Source organism: Globicephala melas, chromosome 6 (genome assembly GCF_963455315.2).
Source record: "Globicephala melas chromosome 6, mGloMel1.2, whole genome shotgun sequence".
Taxonomy (NCBI): domain Eukaryota; kingdom Metazoa; phylum Chordata; class Mammalia; order Artiodactyla; family Delphinidae; genus Globicephala; species Globicephala melas.
The window spans coordinates 11,346,377-11,366,334 of record NC_083319.1 but is presented as its reverse complement, the minus strand read 5'-3'; the positions used below and the strand labels follow the sequence as shown (position 1 = coordinate 11,366,334).

Genomic DNA, 19,958 nt, shown 5'->3' with positions numbered 1-19,958 from the left:
GGCCACTGCTGCCTCACCTGTTGGCTCCATCCCTGGGCAGGTCCTACAGCTTAATCATGGCTTTCAATGCTGGCCCCTGGAGAGTCATCACGAAGTCTCCAGATTCTTCACGTTGCCATAAAGGAGGCAGTGTATCCAAAAAATGGGCTCAGAGCGTCAGGCTGCAAGTTTAACCTTCGTGTTCTCGTCTCTGTGATGGGACTGGCTACCCCGGGAAGGGAAGCTGCCGCTTTTAGGATGACTTGCAGGGTTAGGGTTGAGGTTGCACATGAAGGGCCCACAGGGCCTCCCCGTGGTTGTGTGACTTCGGTGAGTTGCTTCCTTAGACATTTATTGTACCTACTCTGCTGCCCGGCTCCACCGGGACAGAAAGGATTCAGGAGTGACAAAGGCAGGCGAGGCGCTGGCCCACAGAGCCAGCCTTCAGGGGGCGGAGACAGAAATGAGCAAAGGAAAAAGTGATCACATACTGAGGGGTGGTGATAAATGCTGTAGAAGAGATCACATCTGCAGAGTGGGGTCCTTGGCATCAAATGGAGCTGGTGTGGAGAGCGCCAGGGGGCGAGGGGGGCTCTGATAGTGGGGTTGGCAACCAGGGTCCCTCCTTCACCTTGTAGGGGCACTGCTGGAGCTCAGGAAGGGGCAGCAGCCCCCCGCCCCCCCCCCCCCCCCACGGCTCCTGGCCCTCCGCTCTGCCTGGCTGGTCACCGATGCCCTCTGTTCCTCCCCTCCAGAGGCACCCGAACGCCCTGTCTTTTCGCTGCTCGCTGGCTGACTTCCAGATTGAGAAGAAGATCGGCCGCGGGCAGTTCAGCGAGGTGTACAAGGCCACCTGCCTGCTGGACAGGAAGACAGTGGCTCTGAAGAAGGTGCAGGTGAGCCAACAGCCCCATGGGGTCAAGACCACATGGCAGGAGTGGCTTGTGTCCGAACGTGGTAGCTCTGGTCTAGTCCCGTCTCTTCCCTTCCCTTCCCTCTCTCCCTCCCTTCCCCTCCCCCTCCCCCTTCCTCTGTAAATGAGGGAAGCATCTCACTCACGGGGCTGTGGGAGAATCAGGGCGACTTGTCTTTGTGGAAGCTCACTGTAAGCCATAAAGGAAAAGAAGAAGGAGCATGTGCTGAGCACCTGCTGTATACTGGATCACGCTGGCGCTCACGGAACTGTGACAGCACCCCTGTGGGTAGGGGTCATCATCCTCCCAGAGGTGGAAAACTAACTCACCAGGGATGGAGGGAGCTGAGACTCAGATCTGTGGCCACTGACGCTTGTGGTCAGCTCTGGGCTTGAGTGCCCTGCCCGACCTCTGAGTCCCTCCTGGACAGAGGAGTGGGGTTGGACAGATGGGCTTTAGGCAGCAAAGCCCAGGCAGGAAGCTTTTCCATGAGAGCCACTGAGCCCGTCGGAACGCTGCTTTGCTGCAGGAACAGTTTTGAATCCTCCAGCAGAGCTTCCAGGGTCCCTCTATTTGCTCATTTACCTTAAAGAAGGAGATTAACAGTCTGGGCAGAGGAGGCCCAGGAGAGAGAAGGTAGCTGAGACACAGTCACGAGGTGGGGAGACAAGACGAAGACCCCCCGCCTGGAGCCGGCCAGCGTGGTCGCCTCCTTGTTGATCTGTGAGCTGCACGTGAGGCCTCTGATGGCCGGAGGAGAGACGGGCTCCTCGGTTCAGAAAAGGCCTGTGTTCTGCTCTTTGTCTGCCAAGGAAGGGCTTACCCGGGTTCTCTTGGTGTTGGTTTTTAGTGCCAGGATGGATTCTGTGGTGGGGCTGCTGCAGTGTCGCCCTCCTGTTTGTTCCTGTGAGTTAGAAGATGCTGGGAGGACCCACACAGTGAACACTAGGGGGGCTGGGGGTCAGGGGGCGCATGCTGTACCCCCTCTTCTTACTCGGTCCACATGACGGTCCTGTGAGGTCAGGCTGTTGGCCCCATTTACAGACGTGAAGACTGAGGCTCCAAGCATGTTTCCTGCCACTTACCAGTGCACGACCTCAGCAAGTCACTGGGCTTCTCTGGACCTCAGTCTCCTCCTCTGTAAGTCGGTGACAGTAACTCCTGCCTCATGGGAGTTGCCCTGATGATTTGGTGGAAATTGGTCAGCACAGCACTTGGCACGTGGTGGGCACCCAGTAATACGAACTGTTGTCCTTACAGGGTTCCCTCGGCGAGGAGGTGGGAGAACCCGGACTGGGGTCCTGGGCCTCATGCCCCCTCTGGGGGTGCTGGGTTTTAACCACTCTTTCTCTGTTTCCTCTCACCCAAGATATTTGAGATGATGGACGCCAAGGCCCGGCAAGACTGTGTCAAGGAGATCGGCCTCCTGAAGGTGAGTGCCCTGGGCTGAGCGGGGGTCCCTCACTTCCTTGGGCCAGTCTGGGCCGCATCATGTCCATCACAGCCCTCAGCCCGTTAGCTTCAGAAACGACATACCTGCGGGGGACAACAGCTTGTTTGTTTTCTTGTGGCCTAGCAGGGACCCTGCCTCACCTCTGCCCAGTCCTCATTCTGCCCCCAGACTGGCTGTCCTTGTCCCACGTGGATCCTGGATGTGGCGGCCCGTGGACCAGGCTACTGGGGAAGGAGCGAGGGTGGGCATTGGGTTGAACTTCAGTTTGTCTGTCTCTGTCTCCCTCTCTGTCTCATCCTGTCTTTCCTCTCAGTCTCGTATTCTTGTATTTCCACGTGGTGACACGCACATCTGAATATTCAGCCACAGTGTATTCTCTTTTCTTCTCTCCCATCCTCTTACTCCCACCAGGAGATGCTCTCTGTTGGGGAGACTCAGCAAAGCCAGCCTGGGGCACTGGGTGGAGTTAACAGCCAAGCACGTGGCCCTGGGCTCTGGCTGCGGGAGGGGCCCAGGGCCGCTGAGCTGTCAGCCTGTTGGGCTCTTGCTAGGTCTCCCACAAGGAGGAGGCACAGTTGGGGATGGGTCTCCCCAGGGGGTAGCTGGTATGCCCGCTCCTCTGTGGGCGCAAGTCCTTGGTTCAGCCAGAGCTGGGCTGACTGGACAGGGTCACGTGAAGGACAGACGTGCAGGGGCCCATCTAAGGCGAGGGATGGTGGTGGTGTCTGTAGTCGTTCCTTTCCCCCTCCCCGCTGGCTTCCCCACTGGCCTCCTGAGAGTCAGAGATGACAAAACTTTCTGGACTAGACCAAGCCTGGTCTACGGGCTGCTCTCTCCTGGGGATCCCGCCCTACTCCCCAGGCTTAAGGTTCAGTGTGGAAGGAGGGGGGCAGATTGTAGTGGCCTTGAATGCCACACTCAGGATGTGAGACTTGAACATGGGAACAAGAGGGGGGGCCCTGTAGTGGCTGCGAGCAAGGGGCCGTGGCCAGGTGGGAGTTGTGAGCGCTCGCTGGGGTGGCCCCTGGCCACGATGGGTCCTGGGGGCAAGGCTGGAGGCGGGAGGCTTGTAGCTATCACAGGTCCAAAAATACCCTTCAAATAACATTTTTAAAGTTTTACGAAATGGTCAAATTCGGGACCTGCTTGTGATGCTGGGAACTGATTACCCAGCCCTGGGGAACAGCTGTCATGATCACCCTGCCCTGTCTTCCCACTTGTGGCCAAGAACATGTGTACTACTCACACGAGTGAGGAACTGTATGCGTGTGCACACTGAGCCAGGCTGTTCGGTTCCTGGGCGCAGAAGTGTGTGACCACAGCCCCTTTGGTGAGGCCGCCCCAGGTGGCGGGAACCCGGCCTTTCTGGGGGAGGGCGTTCTGACCCTCCCCCAGGCTGCAGTGCCGCCAAGTGCGGTCGGCCGTGGGTTTCCGAGGCAGACCCACCCCTTGCTCACTAGCTGTGGGGCTGTGGGCAGGCTGCTGACCACTTGGGGCCTCAGTTTCCTCATTTGTCAAAGGGGGTGATTGACAGCAGTGCTGTGTCTTCAGAGGTGTTGGTGGAATTAGTGAGAAGATGCATTGGAAGGACTCAGTGTAGCGTCCGGTCAGAGGCAGCCCTCGTTGCCATGGTTATAACCTCTGCCCCAAGGCCAGCCCCTTTCCAGAACTTGACCCACCTCCCCGGCCTGCCCGTGGAAGTAAACAGGATGTTCCAGGGCACGAGGTGTTTCCTACAAAACAGAGGGAAACACGGTTCTCGGAGGGGCCACTGGGTGACATCGTTCATACCGTTCATGCCAGGACCATTGAGAGGCTGCCAGGCGTGGGGCAGGAAGGCGAGCCCTGTAGGAGCCTCCAGGGCTGGCTTAGGGAGAGAACAAGAGGCGGATGTGTGGCTGTGTGATGTCTGCCGACGTTCCCCTCATTTCAGAATCCAAGACTGGGTGTGGGGCGGCATGCAGCATAGATGCACGTCCCTTGCCCAGCAACCTTCTGGGCCTTTGGGAAAATGTGCTTTCAAGTGGCCTCTGGAGGGGAGCCCCTGTGGGCAGGCGACCATACTGTGGCAGAATATTTGCGTCCCCTGTGCCTTCCCCAGATCCTGGAATCATTTTGGTGTAAACAGAAGCAGTTGCCAGGGTCTCCTGTTAGCCAGCCAGGGGCTGACTTCCAGTCAGTGGGGTGCTGTCCTGTCTGGAGAACACACGGGCGATGGTGATCGGGCCAGAGGCAGGGCTCTGGCACTGAGCACCGCACTCAGGGCAGCTCTCACACCAGGAATGATTTTTTTCCCCAAGATTTCACAAAGAATGGGTCAGGGGCTTCCCTGGTGGCACAGTGGTTGAGAATCTGCCTGCTAATGCAGGGGACACGGGTTCGAGCCCTGGTCGGGGAAGATCCCACATGCCGCGGAGCATCTAGGCCCGTGAGCCACAACTACTGAGCCTGCGCGTCTGGAGCCTGTGCTCCGCAACAAGAGAGGCTGCGATAGTGAGAGGCCCGCGCACCGCGATGAAAAGGGGCCCCCACTCGCCGCAGCTAGAGAGACAGCCCTTGCACAGAAACGAAGACCCAGCGCAGCCAAAAATAAATAAATTAATTAATTAATTTAAAAAAAAAGTGGGTCAGAAATTGAGGAAGTGGGAAGGAAGAAGGAAGGAGACGGACACTTCTAAGTGCTCTGTGGAGTGCAGCGACGGAGCAGTGGGGGCCTGGCCCCGCCCTAGAGGGGCCTGGGTGGTGAAGAGGGGGGTCATTTCCACAGTGTCTAGTGAGTCTTAGCTCTGTGCAGTCACCATGTCAGACATTTCAAGGGTATCAGCCCCTGTAATCTTCACAACTTCTCTCCAAAACATTATGTCCATTCTGCAGAGGAGGAAACTGAGGCTCAGGGATGCAAAATGGCTTTCCCAGTGTCACCCAGGTCTGCCTGACTCCCAAGCGCAGGCCTTTCCCCCCAGATACCCCACCTCTCCAGCTGTATCGCCTCTCAGGGGCTCACTACTCCCTCTTTTTCTCTCTTCGGACAGCAACTGAACCATCCAAACATCATCAAGTATTTGGACTCGTTCATTGAGGACAGTGAGCTGAACATTGTGCTGGAGCTGGCAGACGCGGGCGACCTCTCGCAGATGATCAAGGTGAGGGCGCCTGGTGGGGGCCGGGTCGGGGGCCCCTCCTCCGACCGGGTTCCTCACTGCCCTGGCCTCAGGCAGAGGTGGCCGCTGCGGGACACTCAGCCCCCCTTGCCGATGCTCACAGGCCTCAGCTGTGGCCCCTCTCGGGTCCCACCCGCACTTGCTGGGAGAAGGCCAGCTATGGGCAGTGGCTCGTGGGCCACTTCTGCCTTGCAGAGGGATGGGGACAGAGCCCCATGGAGGTCGGACCCCAGCTCATGGAATCTGGGAAAGTGGCTATTGGGGCCAACTGGCTCATTTTATAGAAGGGAGAACTGAGCCCAGAGAGGCTGAAAGACTTGCCCGAGGATCCCACACGTGGGGACAGACCGGCACCTCTGGCCCAGGTCTCTACTTCCTGGCCTAGGGCCCTCCAGTGGACATCATCCCCCAGGTGACCTTCCTGAGGCCCCTCCAGCCCTGGAGAAGCATCTTCCTTCCCATATGATGGCTGAGGCTGGGGGTCTTGGAGTGGTTGGGCAACTTGCCAAGTCTCACAAGCAGTCCCCAGACTGCCCCGTCCCCCTTGCCCCACCTCCTTGGGCCCAGGACCAGGTCCGCCTGAGTCTGCACTCGGGGACCATCACGGCTCCACTGATGGGCACCTACTGTGGGCCACAGCCCTGCCGAGCACATGCATCACTCACCAAGTCCACATCGTCCTTAGATAGCGAAGCTCAGAGAGGTTTAGTAACCTGCTTGAGGCAGCACAGCCTCTAAATGGGACCCCCGGGCCTGAGCTCTCAGCTTCACTCATTGCTCCTTCCTCAAGGTTCTCACTCCCCTGCTGGCTAGACCCTCATCCACAGAGCGCTGTCGTGGGGTAGCATCGCCTCCCTCCCAGGAGCCCAGTCTGTCCGTGAGCCATGCTGGGCCACGCTCAAGCCCACACCCTGCTCTCAGTCACACTTGCAAACAGGGCCAGACATGGACTCTACCTTTCCCACCAGGCACTGGGGATTGAGCAGTTAATTGCCCGGCGCCTGCTATTCTGAAATTTGGCTCCTAGGAATACAGGCGTCTCTGGGAAGTGGCATTACTTGAGCTGTTATCACCTGTTTTTATATTTTCGTTGACATATTAATGCATTTGCAGGGACGTTAATCTCCACACAGATCCCTGGTGGAAACAGATGTGCTATATCACGTCTTACTTCTTCTTCTCCCCCCCCACCCCCGCCCCACTTTGTTTCTCCTTCCCATGCCATTCTCTCACAGAACACGCATGCCTCCAGCATCCACCGTGTGCCCGCCCCCATGCTGAGACCTAGGGATGCTGCTGGCGGGGCAGTGCCCTCAGGGAGCTCACCTTCCAATGGGAGGGCAGGGCTGTGAACAAGCAGTCATGAGCTGCCATGAACAAGCCAAGTTCAGGGTCTGTGGGAGCCAGGGAAGGCTTCCTGGAGGAGGTGACACATGAGCAGAGACCCATGAGGGGATACCCGCAGCCCAGAGGCAGAACAGCTTGTGCCAGAGCCCAGAGGGATGGAAACCCAGGGGTCCACAAAGTACTTTGGTCCAGGAGAGCACTGGGCAAGGGGAGGGGTGGAGAGCGTGAGGCGGAGGGTGGTCGGACCAACCAGGGCTTCATATGCAGGCTTAGGATTTGGAACCTTGCCCTGAGGTCAGCAAGAAGCTTCCTGAGACTCGTGGTGCAGAGTAAACACGATCAGCTTTGTGTTCTGGAAGAAGGACTGGATGCCCAGTGGAGGGAGGGGCGGGGCTGGGGGGAGAACAGCGGGAGGAAAGACCCTGGAATATGGCCTGTGGTGAGGGTGCTGCACCCTGTCAGCCCCAGTGGACCCCAGACCCCCTCACAGCCTCTCAGTCCATGGAGTGGGGCTGGAGTCAGACAGTGAGGTAGGGGGTGCTGGGCAAATTACAAATCCCTCCCCTCCCTGAACCTCAGTTTCCACCCCTGTCCCGGGGGCCTCACAGGGGACGGCCGTGTGGGAGCTGTGGGACCCGGATGCAAGCTTCTTCCAGCCAGGAGAGACAGGAGGGAGGCACGTGGGTGTCCAGCACCCTTTGTGCCTGGCCTGGGGTGGGGTGCCTTCCCTTCACCACGTGCCCCTTCCCAGGCTTCCCTGGGGCCAACCCTGGCTCAGGGTTCAAGTCGGTCACTCACCCCCTGGGTTTCTGGGGGCAGTGGCCCGGCTTCCGGGCGCCTCAGGCCCTCCTGTCCCGGGAGCCCTTCTCCTCACCTGGCCTGGCACCTCCCCTCCCTCGGTCACGGGGCCCCTCACCCTGCCCTGCCCCTCCCTGAGCCTCTTCCCCCTGCTGTGGCCCTTCACCTGCAGAGCCTGGCTGGGTGCTGTCCCCAGCAGGCGGGACAGGCAGGGCAGGGCAGTAGAAAGACCCTGGGCCCAGAGTCAGATACACCTGCTGGATGACCTTGGACGGGTCCCTGTGCCTCAGTTTCCCTGTCTGTAATGCACCCAGCACAGTGCCTGGGGCCTGGTAGCAGCTCGGTTTCTCTGGCCTTTCCCACTCTCTAGCCACCTCTGGATTTTGAGGGGAACAGGGGCCTTGCCAGGGCTCAGTCTGGGGCCATACCAAGGTCTGGCCTGGGAGGCCACTGGCCAGCAGACCCTGAGTCCCTAGGGCCCCCAGCCTCAGGGGCCAAGCAACACCACAAGGGCCATGGTGCCGGCATTATTTACAGTGGATGGTGAAGCCGGGAGCTGCTGCCACCCCAGAACCCACCAGAGACTCTGCTCATTCCTGCTAAATGTCACACACACCAATAGGACGTGACATTTAGAAAGTCACGGCTCACAGCCGTGCACATCTCCGCTTAAATGCTCTAATGAGGATAAGCTAACATCATGGCATAAATAACACCCCAGCCCGGCCCACCGCAGAGGTCTGGGGTGGCCCGGGAGGGATGGGGGTCCTGTGCTGGGGGGCCCGTGCCAGGAGCCTGGGGCAGATCACACATGAGGCCTCCTCCGAGAATGGAGCCTCTTGGGGCTGTAGTGCCAGGCCAGGGGCTTTCCACTGTGACTGTCCCAATATTGGAGGGGCCCACATCCAATCCCAGCTCTGCCGCCCCTGCTGGGTGACCCTTGGCAAGTGACTGAGCCTCTCTGATCTTGATCCTTCATCAGGTGGTTACTGGTGTCCTTAGAAGTGCGTTAAGAACTTGGGTTTCCTGAGTGGAAGGCCTGGGGTTGAGCTGTTGTGACTCTGCCCCTTACTAGCTCCCATGTGACCCTCAGTTTCCTCATCTGTGAGATGGGTGCAGTCATCCCTGTGTGGGGCCCAGCACAGACACTGCATGTGACATGTGCCTAGCAGAGGTTAGCTCGGGTCCCACCTTCTACCCCATGCCCCATCCCAGGCTGGGAGTGTGTCCTGGGTCCCCAGCCAGCTCGGCTGCCCTGACAAAGGGGCCAAGGCTTCTCCCCTGGCTGCTTTCGAAAAAGATGGTTGCTCTGAAGGGCACAAAAACCTGGGTCCAAGGTACCAGCGTGTGAGTCATGCCCCCTGACCCACACAGGCCTGGCTCACAGGAGATCCCCCAGAGGGATGCTGATCTGAACAGTGGACGAGGGCACGTTCCCAGTTCACTTCTTCCAGGTCCTTTGGTTACTTACAGCTCCCTCCGTGCAGCCCGGGTGGCTTTTGGTTTTTTGGTTTGTTTTTTTTCTGGAGCATTATGTGTGATTTTCCAGGCAACAGAGTAGGTTTTGCCTGTCGAAGCTGAGGGGGTCCATTTGAGAATGTCAAGCCCGCTTCCTTGAGGTTCTCGCCATGCTTGTTAATGGTTATGTGTGCTGGGGTTCGCTGGCTCCAGGGAGGGGAGCTGTGATTGAACCACAAGCATGGCTTGGGTGTCCCCATCCTGGGCCAGAGCAGGGCCAGGGCAGAGAGTCCACACCAGTCGCTCCTGCAAGGAACTCCCTGTCGGGCAGTGGGAGGAGACGGATGCGTGTCCAGGAGATTCCAGGGAAAGGGTGATTGAGAGTAGCCTTCAAAATGTGGTCCGGGGGGACTTCCCTGGTGGTCCAGTGGATAAGACTCTGCGCTCCCAATGCAGGGGGCTCAGGTTCAATCCTTGGTCGGGAAACTAGATCCCATATGCATGCCGCCACGAAGATTCTGCGTGCCACAACTGAGACCCGGCACAGCCTAAATAAATAAATATTTTTTTTAAAAAAAGAAAAACATGGGGTCCAGGCATTTCTTCAGCAAAGCCGTCCAGGACATCCGCTTTGGGTAAGGTCTGCCCTGCCCTTAGGGGGCCCGATGCTGGTGCTGGCGGCGGACAGACGACTGCTGGGGATAGGACGGGGCCAGTACCCTACAGCTGCCCTTCCTCTCGGCCCATCACCCAGGCCTGCCCATGTGTCTGTCTCCCCCACTGCAGTATTTCAAGAAGCAGAAGCGGCTCATTCCCGAGAGGACAGTGTGGAAGTACTTCGTGCAGCTGTGCAGCGCCGTGGAACACATGCACTCCCGCCGGGTGATGCACCGAGGTACGTGCTGGCCCGCCGGGGCCTCGGGGCCCAGAGCCAGCAGGGAGGCTGGACCCCAGGACGCAGCTTTCCCCTCGGCTCCGGGCTTCTTAAGGGACAGCCATGTGGAAGTTGGACCACTTTGTATTCCCCATCCCGTGGGTGTCCAGCATCTCGCCTGTCCTTATGGGGTCAGAGAATGGGCGTGTGAGGCCCCAGGCTCGAATGTACACCCGTGCCTCGTGGCTCTTGCCCCTGTCAGGGGCCCCCCATGGTGGGAGCACCAAATACCGTGTAGTTACGTGGACCCCAAGCACAGGGACCATGCTCGGCACATACTCTCCAGCCCCCAACACCAGCCTGGAGCCAGCACAGAGGGGGCTGCAGCAAGGGTTGGGGGGAGAGACTGGGAGAGAGGTGACCGGTTCATGGCCAGTTCCAGTACTGCCACCAGCTCTGCCTGGGAGGGCAAGGAAAGTATCCTGGAAAAGGGAACTTTAATATGGGCTTTGAAGTCTTAGTAGGAGTTGGCTGGGCAGAGGAGGTAAGTGTTTTTGAAAGTTGACATCATCCTGAACTGTGAGGAAGGAGCCTGCTGGAAGGAGTCACGTAGATGACTTCACTGATTCGTCCCTACATTCATTCCACCTGCATTTATCAGTGTCTGCCGTATGCGAGGCATTGCCCTAGTCACTGGGGAACAGCACAGGTTACCTCCCTGAGCGCCTCCTTCATCTGTTACACAAATTTTCTCAGAGTGCCTGCTCTAGCTGTAAAAGAGGAAACGAGCGCAAAAATCCCTGCCCTCCTAGACCTCACAGCAGCCCTGTGACAGAGTGAAGTTAGACCCATTTCACAGATGAGGAAACTGAGGCTACGTTTCTCAAGGTCCACAGCTGGGCAGAGGCAGGGCTGGGGCCTCGCCCTGAGGGAGCAGGACTGGCGGCTCAGCCCCCATCACCTGAAGGGCCCTCCCCTCCACCCACCCCCAGGCCGCCTCCTCCGTCCTGCCCCTCCCCAGCCATCCCCACCTCTGATCCCACACCAACCCCTGTCCTTCCCCTGCAGACATCAAGCCTGCCAACGTGTTCATCACAGCCACGGGCATCGTGAAGCTCGGTGACCTCGGCCTGGGCCGCTTCTTCAGCTCCGAGACCACCGCGGCCCACTCCCTAGGTAAGGGGCCTGTCCGCGCCCAACCCCCCGCAGGGTCCTGGCTGACATGGGAAGATGCGGACCCTGTCCCCATGGTGCCTTTGGTTGGTTAGCACAGCAAAATGCCTCGTTGAACCCCAGACATTCTTCTTCAGAACAGTGACCAGAGGGGAGTAAACCAAGGCCCCGAGGAGCCCAGGATGGGGCTCCCCTGCATCCTCACGTGCTCACGCTCTAGGGGGTGGGGAGATGTGGCTCTGTGGTCGCACTGGCAGCCACTCCGTCTTTCTCGTTGCCGCATGGTATCCCATCGTGTGTGAGTGTGTGCGTCTGGTTGTTTTGAAACCCTCGTCCCCATCTGACCCCGGAGGACCCCTGGCCCGGCCTCCTTAGCAGCTGGTGCGTCGTGGTTCTTGTGTTAGGTCAGAATGAAAGGATGTTCAAGGACCTGCCAACCCGGGAGTTCTCAAAACTTCATTCACCTACGCGGGCTGTTCCTCCTGCTGGGGGACGTTTGAGCTGTTCCCGTTTTGGGCTTTTAAATAGGCAGTTTCAAAGCTGTGGGGACCAAGTGCTCACCCGGTAGAGGTGACTTTCTAGCTGAGCTGTGGGGAGTGAATAGGAGCTGGCAGGGCATGGGGGAAGGGATGAGGTGATCAGGGTCGAGGGACCTTGGGTGGCAAGGAAGGTGGGCGGGGCCTTGAATGCTAAGCTCAGTGGGTAGGCACCACCCCAGGAGTGCCAGAGCGCTGAGGGCCGGACGCCGGTGGAGACTTGGAGGTCACGTGTGTGTTTTGGGTCACGTTAAGCACTGCCCAGCTTCGGAATCCGTGGCAGCTCCCAGCTGGGGGTGGGGTGGGGTGTGTGTGTGTGTGTGTGTGTGTGTGTGTGTGTGTGTGTGTGTGTGTGTGTGTGTGTGTGTGTGTGTGTGTGTGTGTGTGTGTGTGTGTGTGTGTGTGTGTGTGTGTGTGTGTGTGTGTGTTCCCGCCAACCCGTGAGTTCGTGACACTTCATTCATGCCTCAAACAGATGTGAGGGTCTGTGGGATCCTTCCTTTGTGCTGACGAGGAATCTAAAACCCAAGGAACTTGAGTGATTCTTCTGAGTCGTGTGGCAGCAGAGCCAGGACCCAAATGCAGGCCTCCCGGGGCAGGGCCCATGCTTCTTCCAGGGGACCAGGCTCAGGGGTCCTGGAAGGATCTCCCTCGGGAACTCAGCCACCAGCCCCCCGTTCCTGGGAGGAAACTGTCTTTCCCGCTCCCCTCAGACCCTTCTCTTTGGGAAAATCAGTGTGTCTTGTCAGTTTGGGACCGTTTACCCCTCTGGTTTAAGAGCTTCAAAAAGGCCAGAAATTCAAGGGGAGCCATCAAAGAGCAGAGTTAAAGCCACTGTCTCCCGTCCCCTGTCAGTCAGGCCCCAGCCCTCCTCCGTCCCGCTGGGGAAGAGACTGCGGCACTCGTCAGAGCTGGTTAAGATCACATCATTAGGAACGGGCAGAAATTCGGGCTCGTCCGACAGTGTGAGTTTATTGACTTGGACTGGTGCACTTATTATATTAATGAGAAGGAATTGGAACTTGGGAAAAGGCCGCCCGGGTAAGCCTGGCTCTTCCCGAGGCCTCTGAGTGGCTGACGGGCTGCGTGGTGGGTGGAAGGAGCCCTCCTGGAGCTGTTTGCCCACCGAGCTGAGAAGCATGGGCTCGGCATGGCCCTGCTGCCAGAACCAAGAACCGAGGGCCAGGCCCCATGACGGCATCAGTGCAGAGCCAAAGCCCAGGGCCTGAGGTCTCCAAGACACAGGAGAAAGAGCCCCTTTCCATAGCGAGTTTCTGCACACAGCTAAGTCTTGTGCACACGTTTGGTGGCGCAGGAGATTGAACTAATTGCAGTTGCGTCGTGACGCGGGAAGGACTTGGGGGGCGGAGGCTCCTCCAGACCCTGTGCGTGGGTAGGAATTATGCATCCATTGCATCTCTGCGCACCTACTGTGTGGGGATGCCCTGGTGGCAGCCACGTTGCCCCGGAGGCTGCTGACCCACGTCAGGGCTTATGCACATCCCATCTCCTCCTGCTTCCTCCTCCCCCAGCCCCCTCCCTGCCTCCGTATTTGCTAACACGAGGCTGGCATGAAAGGGCATTAGTCATGCCATGGCCGGGCTGACAGGTGCGGTACCCAGTGGTGGCAGAGCGGCTGCTTCGGTGTCAGGAATAGGAGCCGTAATTAGAGCGCAGAACAGAATGAGCGTCAGACGAATTACCAGGCAGCAGACCATATTTGTCAGGAAGGATTGCATACATAAAAATTAAGTGACAGTACACGCCGGCATAATGAAAGAAAAATGAAAGATTTGCCTACACACAGCTCACAAGCTACAAGCAAGAGTCTCGCTCCAAGCAATGGCAGCAGCTGCAAGACAAATTGTGGGGCTGGGAGAGCAAGGCCCTTCCCACTCCGCAGTGGAGACAGGGCAGCCTCGGGCTGGGATCAGGGGTGGGAGGTAAGGCAGGCTCACACCCAGGCCGGTGCAGGGCTCCACACTGCCTCTCGGGGGGATGGGGGAACAGGTCCAGTTGGGGGCAACCCCTGTCAGGTACCTGCGGTCAGGGCATGCTGGCTTTCCCAGGCCGCTGAGCCCCGGCATGGCCGTGGGGCATAAATCCCTCCTTCTCACGTTCCCGAGACGAACGCCCTGGCCCTGGGCTGGGCCTGAGACGTGAGGTTATGGGGACATGAGAGGATGCAGCCTTCTCTGCTCTCAGGGGGCCCCCAAGACTGGTGGGGAGACCGACAGTCCCAGGGTGGTGTTGGGTGAGGGCAGGCAGAACCGTCTCCTGCAGGCCCACTGTGTGCAGGCACAGTGCTGGGCTCCGTGACTCAGCTGTGCATGAGGAGCCCAGGGTCCACTGGGGGCATGGAGCTGCCTCACCCCATCCCAGGGCTGCTCTTTACTTCCGTTTTCTATAGTCACTGAACTCGCCGAGGAGGTGGGTTAACAAAGAAAAGGCTTAAAGGATGTTTGAAAAACATGTTGCTTCTTAAAACGTTATCCCCATAAGGTTTATACCTTCATTTGACAGATGACGGGACTGAGGCTCAGAGAGGTGCTACCACACCCCTGTGGTCCCTGGGCAGGCAGGGACTGGGGCCCTTGGGGGGTCAGCAGCTCTCCACGGCACCAGCCGGGAAGTGGGCTTGGGGCCCAGTGAGCTCTCTGGGTGGGGAACGCTGACAGCGCCCTGCGGGGAAGCCCACCCAGCCTCATAGCTGTGGGCCGTGTGGGACCTGGGGCTTGTCCTGGGCCACAGGGAAGGAGGATTGAGCCTCTCCTGTCAGGACAGCGCCCCCGTGAGTGTGCCCACGGCCAGGCGCCCCGAGGGCCCCATCAGTGTGGGCTCAGAGGGTCATGCAGATGTGTCCCTGGAGACCTCCTGCTTCGTCCTGGCAGCCCAGGACACCTGGGAACAACTGGCCCAGAAAACCTGCTTCAGCAGGTGGAGCCCAGGTTCTAAGCGCTGACACCTGGCGGGGGGGAGATCACCTGTGGCTGGTGAGTGGCTCCTGGCTTGTCTGCCGCATCCCTGGCATTTTCAGGGACACAAACCGTTAGAACAAGATGAGCTGGTGGCAGGGAGGGAAGGGAAGGGCTCAAGGGGACGGCCAATGAGGAATCGACCCGGGCCTAGGATGCAAACCCCAGCTTGTTCATTCACTCACTCAGAGGTTTGGGCCGCTCACCCGGGAGGCCCCTGCCCGCTGGAGCTTACAGCCTGCGGGGGAAGCACTGTTCTAATAACCATGTCCCAGGTGGTGTCTTGTTTAGTGCTCCAGCCGCCCTGGGGGTGGGAATCATCACAGCCGGTTACCAGGGGAGGATTTCCAGGTGCAGTGAGGCGAGCACCTCTGTGATGCTAGGTGGGTGGTGCTCCAGCCAGAGCCACGTGGCGGGCAAGGCATGGCCACGCCAGGGTTTCCATCCGAGGCTCCCTGAGCCACCTTGGATGAGCCCCTGATACCTGGAAAACACAGGGTCCTGCATAGAATCGCAGAATCGTGCTACCTGACTCTCATATCTGTTAGAGATGTTCCATGTGGGAACTAAAAATAGGCAGATATAACAGTCTGGAATCAAGTCAATGCTGATAAAAGTGCAGTGTTTTCTCAACATCGCTGCTTCTCCAGAGGGCCCAGTGTAGCCTGGCATGGGGTCAGCTGGTAATTAATTTAAGAACTTGATAACAAGTGGCGGCACAGGTGAGCCTGTAGGGATGTGCGTGTGTGTGTGCGTGTGCGTGTGCGTGTGCGTGTGTGTGTGTGTGTTGCTGCCCAGAGTTCCAGCGTTGCGGGGAGTGGGGAGAGTTTGGAGTTTGGAGTCGAATGCCAGGCTGAGGACCCGGCTTTTCTCTCTTGAGGGATGAGCCAGTCGGCCTTAGGGGCAGGGACACGGTCCCTGCCTTGGGGTGTAGGACGGGTGGGAAGGGGCAGGACAGCGGGGGGCTAAGCCGCCAGTCGTCCAGGTGAGGCGGAGCTGCTAGGACAGCGGCCAGCCCCCTCAGGATGTGAGGCCTGATTGATGTTGGGGGCAGCGGGGAGGGAGTTTCATAGGCCGGGGTCTCGTGCAGCACAGAGGAGGAATCTGGTCCTCACCTGCTCCTTTGTTCTGCCCACTTGGCCACCCCCAGCCCTCCTTTCCTCAGTCCACTCCCCTCACTGCTCCCCAGCTCCACCCCCCGGGGTCTGTGGTAGCAGCAGAGCCTTCCCAGAGCCCTTCTGCCTGCATGTCTGTGTGCCAGGAGGTTGAACTATCCCCCTTTTCCAGAGAGGGAGACCGAGGCTCTGAAGCGTGGCAGAGAGGACCCCGAGGACCATGAGTTCACCCCGTGTTCCACCGATGGGGAGACGAGGCGGACACAGCCATTCAGTTCTCTGCTCACCAGTGGTTGCAGTGGGTTCAGACCTAGCTGGGGTGCAGCTCCTTTGCCGTCAGGATGGTGCCCAGGCCTCGCGGCCCGCCCAGCAGATGCGTGTCAGCACCCACACCCCGTTTCCCAGCCATTTTCAAAACCAGCATTTGGGGAAGAAGTGCAGCCCACAGACGCAGCCTCCCCTTCATGTGAAATCTTTGCCTTTTTCATATCTAATGAACATGTTTCAAACACCGTGAGCATTTCAAAACACGGCAGAGTTTGTTTTGACAGGAGTGGCGCATCTTGGGAAGCGGGGCCCTTTAATCAGCCTCTGCTTTGAGGTCCCGCGTTCTCCTCTGATATCTGCCCGGTTTGAAATCTGGGAGTTCCAGGTGAAGACGCGGGGAAGGTCAGGGTTTGTTAGGCTCCTCTTTCATATGCAGAGCTCCATCCCCGGAGGGGAGGCTGGGGGCGGGGCTGGGAGCCTGCAGGTCTGACCGGGAGATTCTGGAAGGGGATTTGAGACCCTGGCTGTGTTCGCTCTGCGTCTGAGCATCTCCGTGGGACTGTGCTGCTGCTTTGCCGGCTGCAAGGGCCCACAGGGGCACCCCCCACCCCACCCCTGGGCAGGACAGGGAGCCAGACCTTCAGGGCCACTGTCTGTGGAGGCTCCTCCCCGTGCCAGCTTCTACCTCTCTTCCCCCGAATCACCGCTCCCCCGGGGTTCAGGGTCACATCCTCCAGGGCCCGCTGCAAGCTTGGAACTTCTTTGAAGTCTCTCATTTTTATCTTTAAGACTCACGCAGGTTGTGCATTGTCCTTTATAATGTTTGAACACTTCCTGTTGGTATAAAAATCGGGTTTTACAGGCTTATTCCCGGGGAAAGCTGGCAAAACAGGACGAGGCGCTGTGTTCGCCCCCTGCAGCTTTGCATGCCTCTAGCACAAGTTGAGAACCCCTCTGATGAGGCAGAGCACAGACGGGGGGGGGGGGGGCAGCCCCTCCCCTGGGGTCAGGGGACAAGAGAAGCTGCCCAGAGGCAGGAACATGAGGACCCAGCGGCCGGCCAAACTTCCCTCAGTTAATGCTTCATTAATTCATTTGTTCCACGATGTTTCTGCGCATCTGAAAGGAGGGCAGGTCTGGGAGGCTTTGCACAGCCCCTCTCAGGTTGTAACACGTATCAGACACTCTGGGAGCTTGTGGGAGATGCAGGTGTCCAAGTTCCAGCCCTGGAGGTTCTGGTTCCACAGGCCTGGGGTTGGGCTGGGGGTTCAGGTTTTTGACAACTTCTTCCAGGTGGTTTGGCTGCAGCCACTGATCGGTCCAGTCTTTCCTTGCGCAGCTGGCTCCTTCTGGACACTTGCTGGGCCAGGCAACTCACCACCTCCTGATGGACCCACTCCTGGGAGGGCCCAGCACAGCGTCAAGGCACAGTTAACATTGAATACAGATGGGTGGGTGGATGGATGGATGGACAGACAGATGGATTGACGATGGATAGATGGATGGATGAATGGATGGATGGATGGATGGATGGATGGATGGATGGATGGAATGGCGTATGCAGCAGTGGCATCTTTGAAGAAAGTACAAATCACATTTGGGCGTTTGCCTTTCCCCCCTTAACACCAGTGGAAACTGGGGTACAAGCAGAAGGAGCAATGAAGAGGTAGAATGTTGGGGTGGAGAGTGGAGGGAAGGGGTGGTGAAGCCCCCAACCTTTCTCTCCCTGGTGCCCCCAGGCTTTTACCCCAAGCAGGGCTGAGGCAGGGATCTGGAGGCCCAGCAGAGGGACAGGGGAACAAACCAAATGTCCAGACCTCACCAAGCAGCTAGCTCTCTGTGGCCAGGGGAGGGGGCAGTTTAACTTGACCTTGAGGAACTCACCGGGAGGCAGAGGCACAGAGGTGAACTGGAGGGCAGGCCGGGGTTGGAGCAGGGAGAACAGCTGCTCAGAGACTTCATTTTTGGATGGGCCTGGCCAAGGCAGCCCTAGACCAAAGCCTGGCCACTCATCTAGAATGAGCAGAGGATAAGACTGAGGGTGGTGAGAGGTGTCAGGGCCAGCCCACACTCCCAACCTGGCCAGGTCGGGGACAAGGGTTGGCCAGGGGTCTTAAGGATGTGGTGCAGCCAGACGGTGGGCACTGCTGTCCCTCACTGAGGACAGGGCCTCTGACCTCTGCCCCTCCCCCGCTGTCTCTGCACCCCATCAGCCCCCTGTGGTTGTTCTCTGCAGGAGACTGTTCTCACCTCATAGGCACGTGCCCCCACAGCACCCTGAGTGCTAGAAACACTTATAGTTTGGTCTGAGGTTCCCGCTGTTAAGTGAGAACTGTTTGGATTTCATCCTGTGGTTTGGCTATGACAAGTCATCCATTTCACACTTGCCCGTTCATTTTCATTTTGCTCCCTTGTGCCTGAAATATACAAGGAGTTGCTACTGGAAGCCGCAGTTTGCTTATAGAATCTCACATGGGTTCATGTGTTGACTGACAGCTCTTTCTGCTGAATAGCAATTAGCCCCCTGATTTCAGCCATTAAGTATGCATATAGGATGACACAGTTCGCAAAACATGTATTTAAGTGATGTCTGCTCTCCTGGGATTATTGCCATCAAAGGATGCTTGGTACCCTGATAAAGCACTAATCAGGTAGTCCCTCTTGGGCAGACGTCAGTTAAGTAAATAGTGTGTTAGACTACAAGAAAAAAAGTGTTAACCCTGCTACATACTATCCGATAACATGCAGATGGGTTCATTGATTCAGTGAGTATATGCTTAGAAGGTGCCTGCTATGACCCAGCCCTGGGCAGGGCACTGGGACACTTTGGTAACAAGGTCCTGCCGCCAGCGTGCTCATGCCAGGAGCGTGGGTTTCCGACACTGTTCACAGCCTCTACAAGTCAGGCATGATAGAATTTCTCACCCGTCTCCAATGAGATGAGAAAAGCAAGATGATAAAGTTTTCAAACAGCTAAACTTTTTCAATGTGAAGTACTGTCCTTGATCTTGAGATGGAGTCTGTATTTGGGTTGGCCAAAAAGTTCGTTTGGGTTTTCTGTTAAGATCTTATGGAAAAACCCAAACAAACTTTTTGGCCAACCCAAATACTTGTTCTAGTGTTAAACTGAATAGTAGTGACACGAAATGGTAGTTGGGATTTTGTGTTTTATTTAAACACCTTTACTTGGCAAACATAAGTTGCTCTGAAACATCTTTGGCCCATGACAGCCTGAAGTCTGGGCCCCTGGTTTGGGGCACCCGTCACTTTCCTAGTCTAGCTCATCAAAAGGCCTCTTCCCCTCCCAGGGTCCCCTGTGTTCCCACATGTGGTGCTGGACATCCCTCCTTCCTAGGGTCATCAGCCCACATCTCAGCCTCAGCCTCTGCCACACTGGACTCCAGCTCCCTTCACAGACTCTGGCCAAAACAGCAGCAGCCACTGTCACATTCACATGGTGACTCCAGGCCAGTGAAAATGTCCTCTGTGTAGCAACCTTTAAAATCTGGTCCTAAAGCCTCCAGAACAGTCATCCTCCAAATGGACTGATATCAGAATCTCAGGTTACAAATCTGTGGTTACAAATCCAGATTCCTGGGCCCCTCCTCGGCCATGCCAATTCAGCCCCTCTGCTGCAGCTTGCACGCCTCTGGTGATGGGGAGCTCACCACCTGTCAGGAAATCCTCCCATCTTTGCCCAGCTCCAGATATTCAAGTGTGACTCCTCTGCTTTTTAATTAAGACATGATATGCATACAGTAAAGCTCTCTCAAGCCCTTTCCTGATCACTTCCCCCATAAAGTAATTTTTCCTGTTTTTGATAAAAATGGAATCAAATAGTGGGTGCTCTTTTGTGCCTGGCTACTTTCCCTCAACATTGCGTCTGTGCAGTTGATCCATTTTGTGGC

At 57.6% G+C, this 19,958-nt stretch overlaps 1 protein-coding gene across 2 annotated transcripts in view; it reads left to right on the top strand.

The window, feature by feature from the left end:
- The window catches only part of NEK6 (NIMA related kinase 6), an 84,699-nt gene that overhangs the window by 51,937 nt on the left and 12,804 nt on the right, over positions 1-19,958 (top strand). For both annotated transcript variants that reach the window (XM_030858710.2, XM_030858707.3), the window contains exons 3-7: positions 735-875; positions 2,263-2,325; positions 5,379-5,489; positions 9,897-10,005; positions 11,053-11,160. In XM_030858710.2, the coding sequence (XP_030714570.1) occupies positions 735-875; positions 2,263-2,325; positions 5,379-5,489; positions 9,897-10,005; positions 11,053-11,160 (532 nt within the window). The remainder of the gene's footprint in view (positions 1-734; positions 876-2,262; positions 2,326-5,378; positions 5,490-9,896; positions 10,006-11,052; positions 11,161-19,958) is intronic.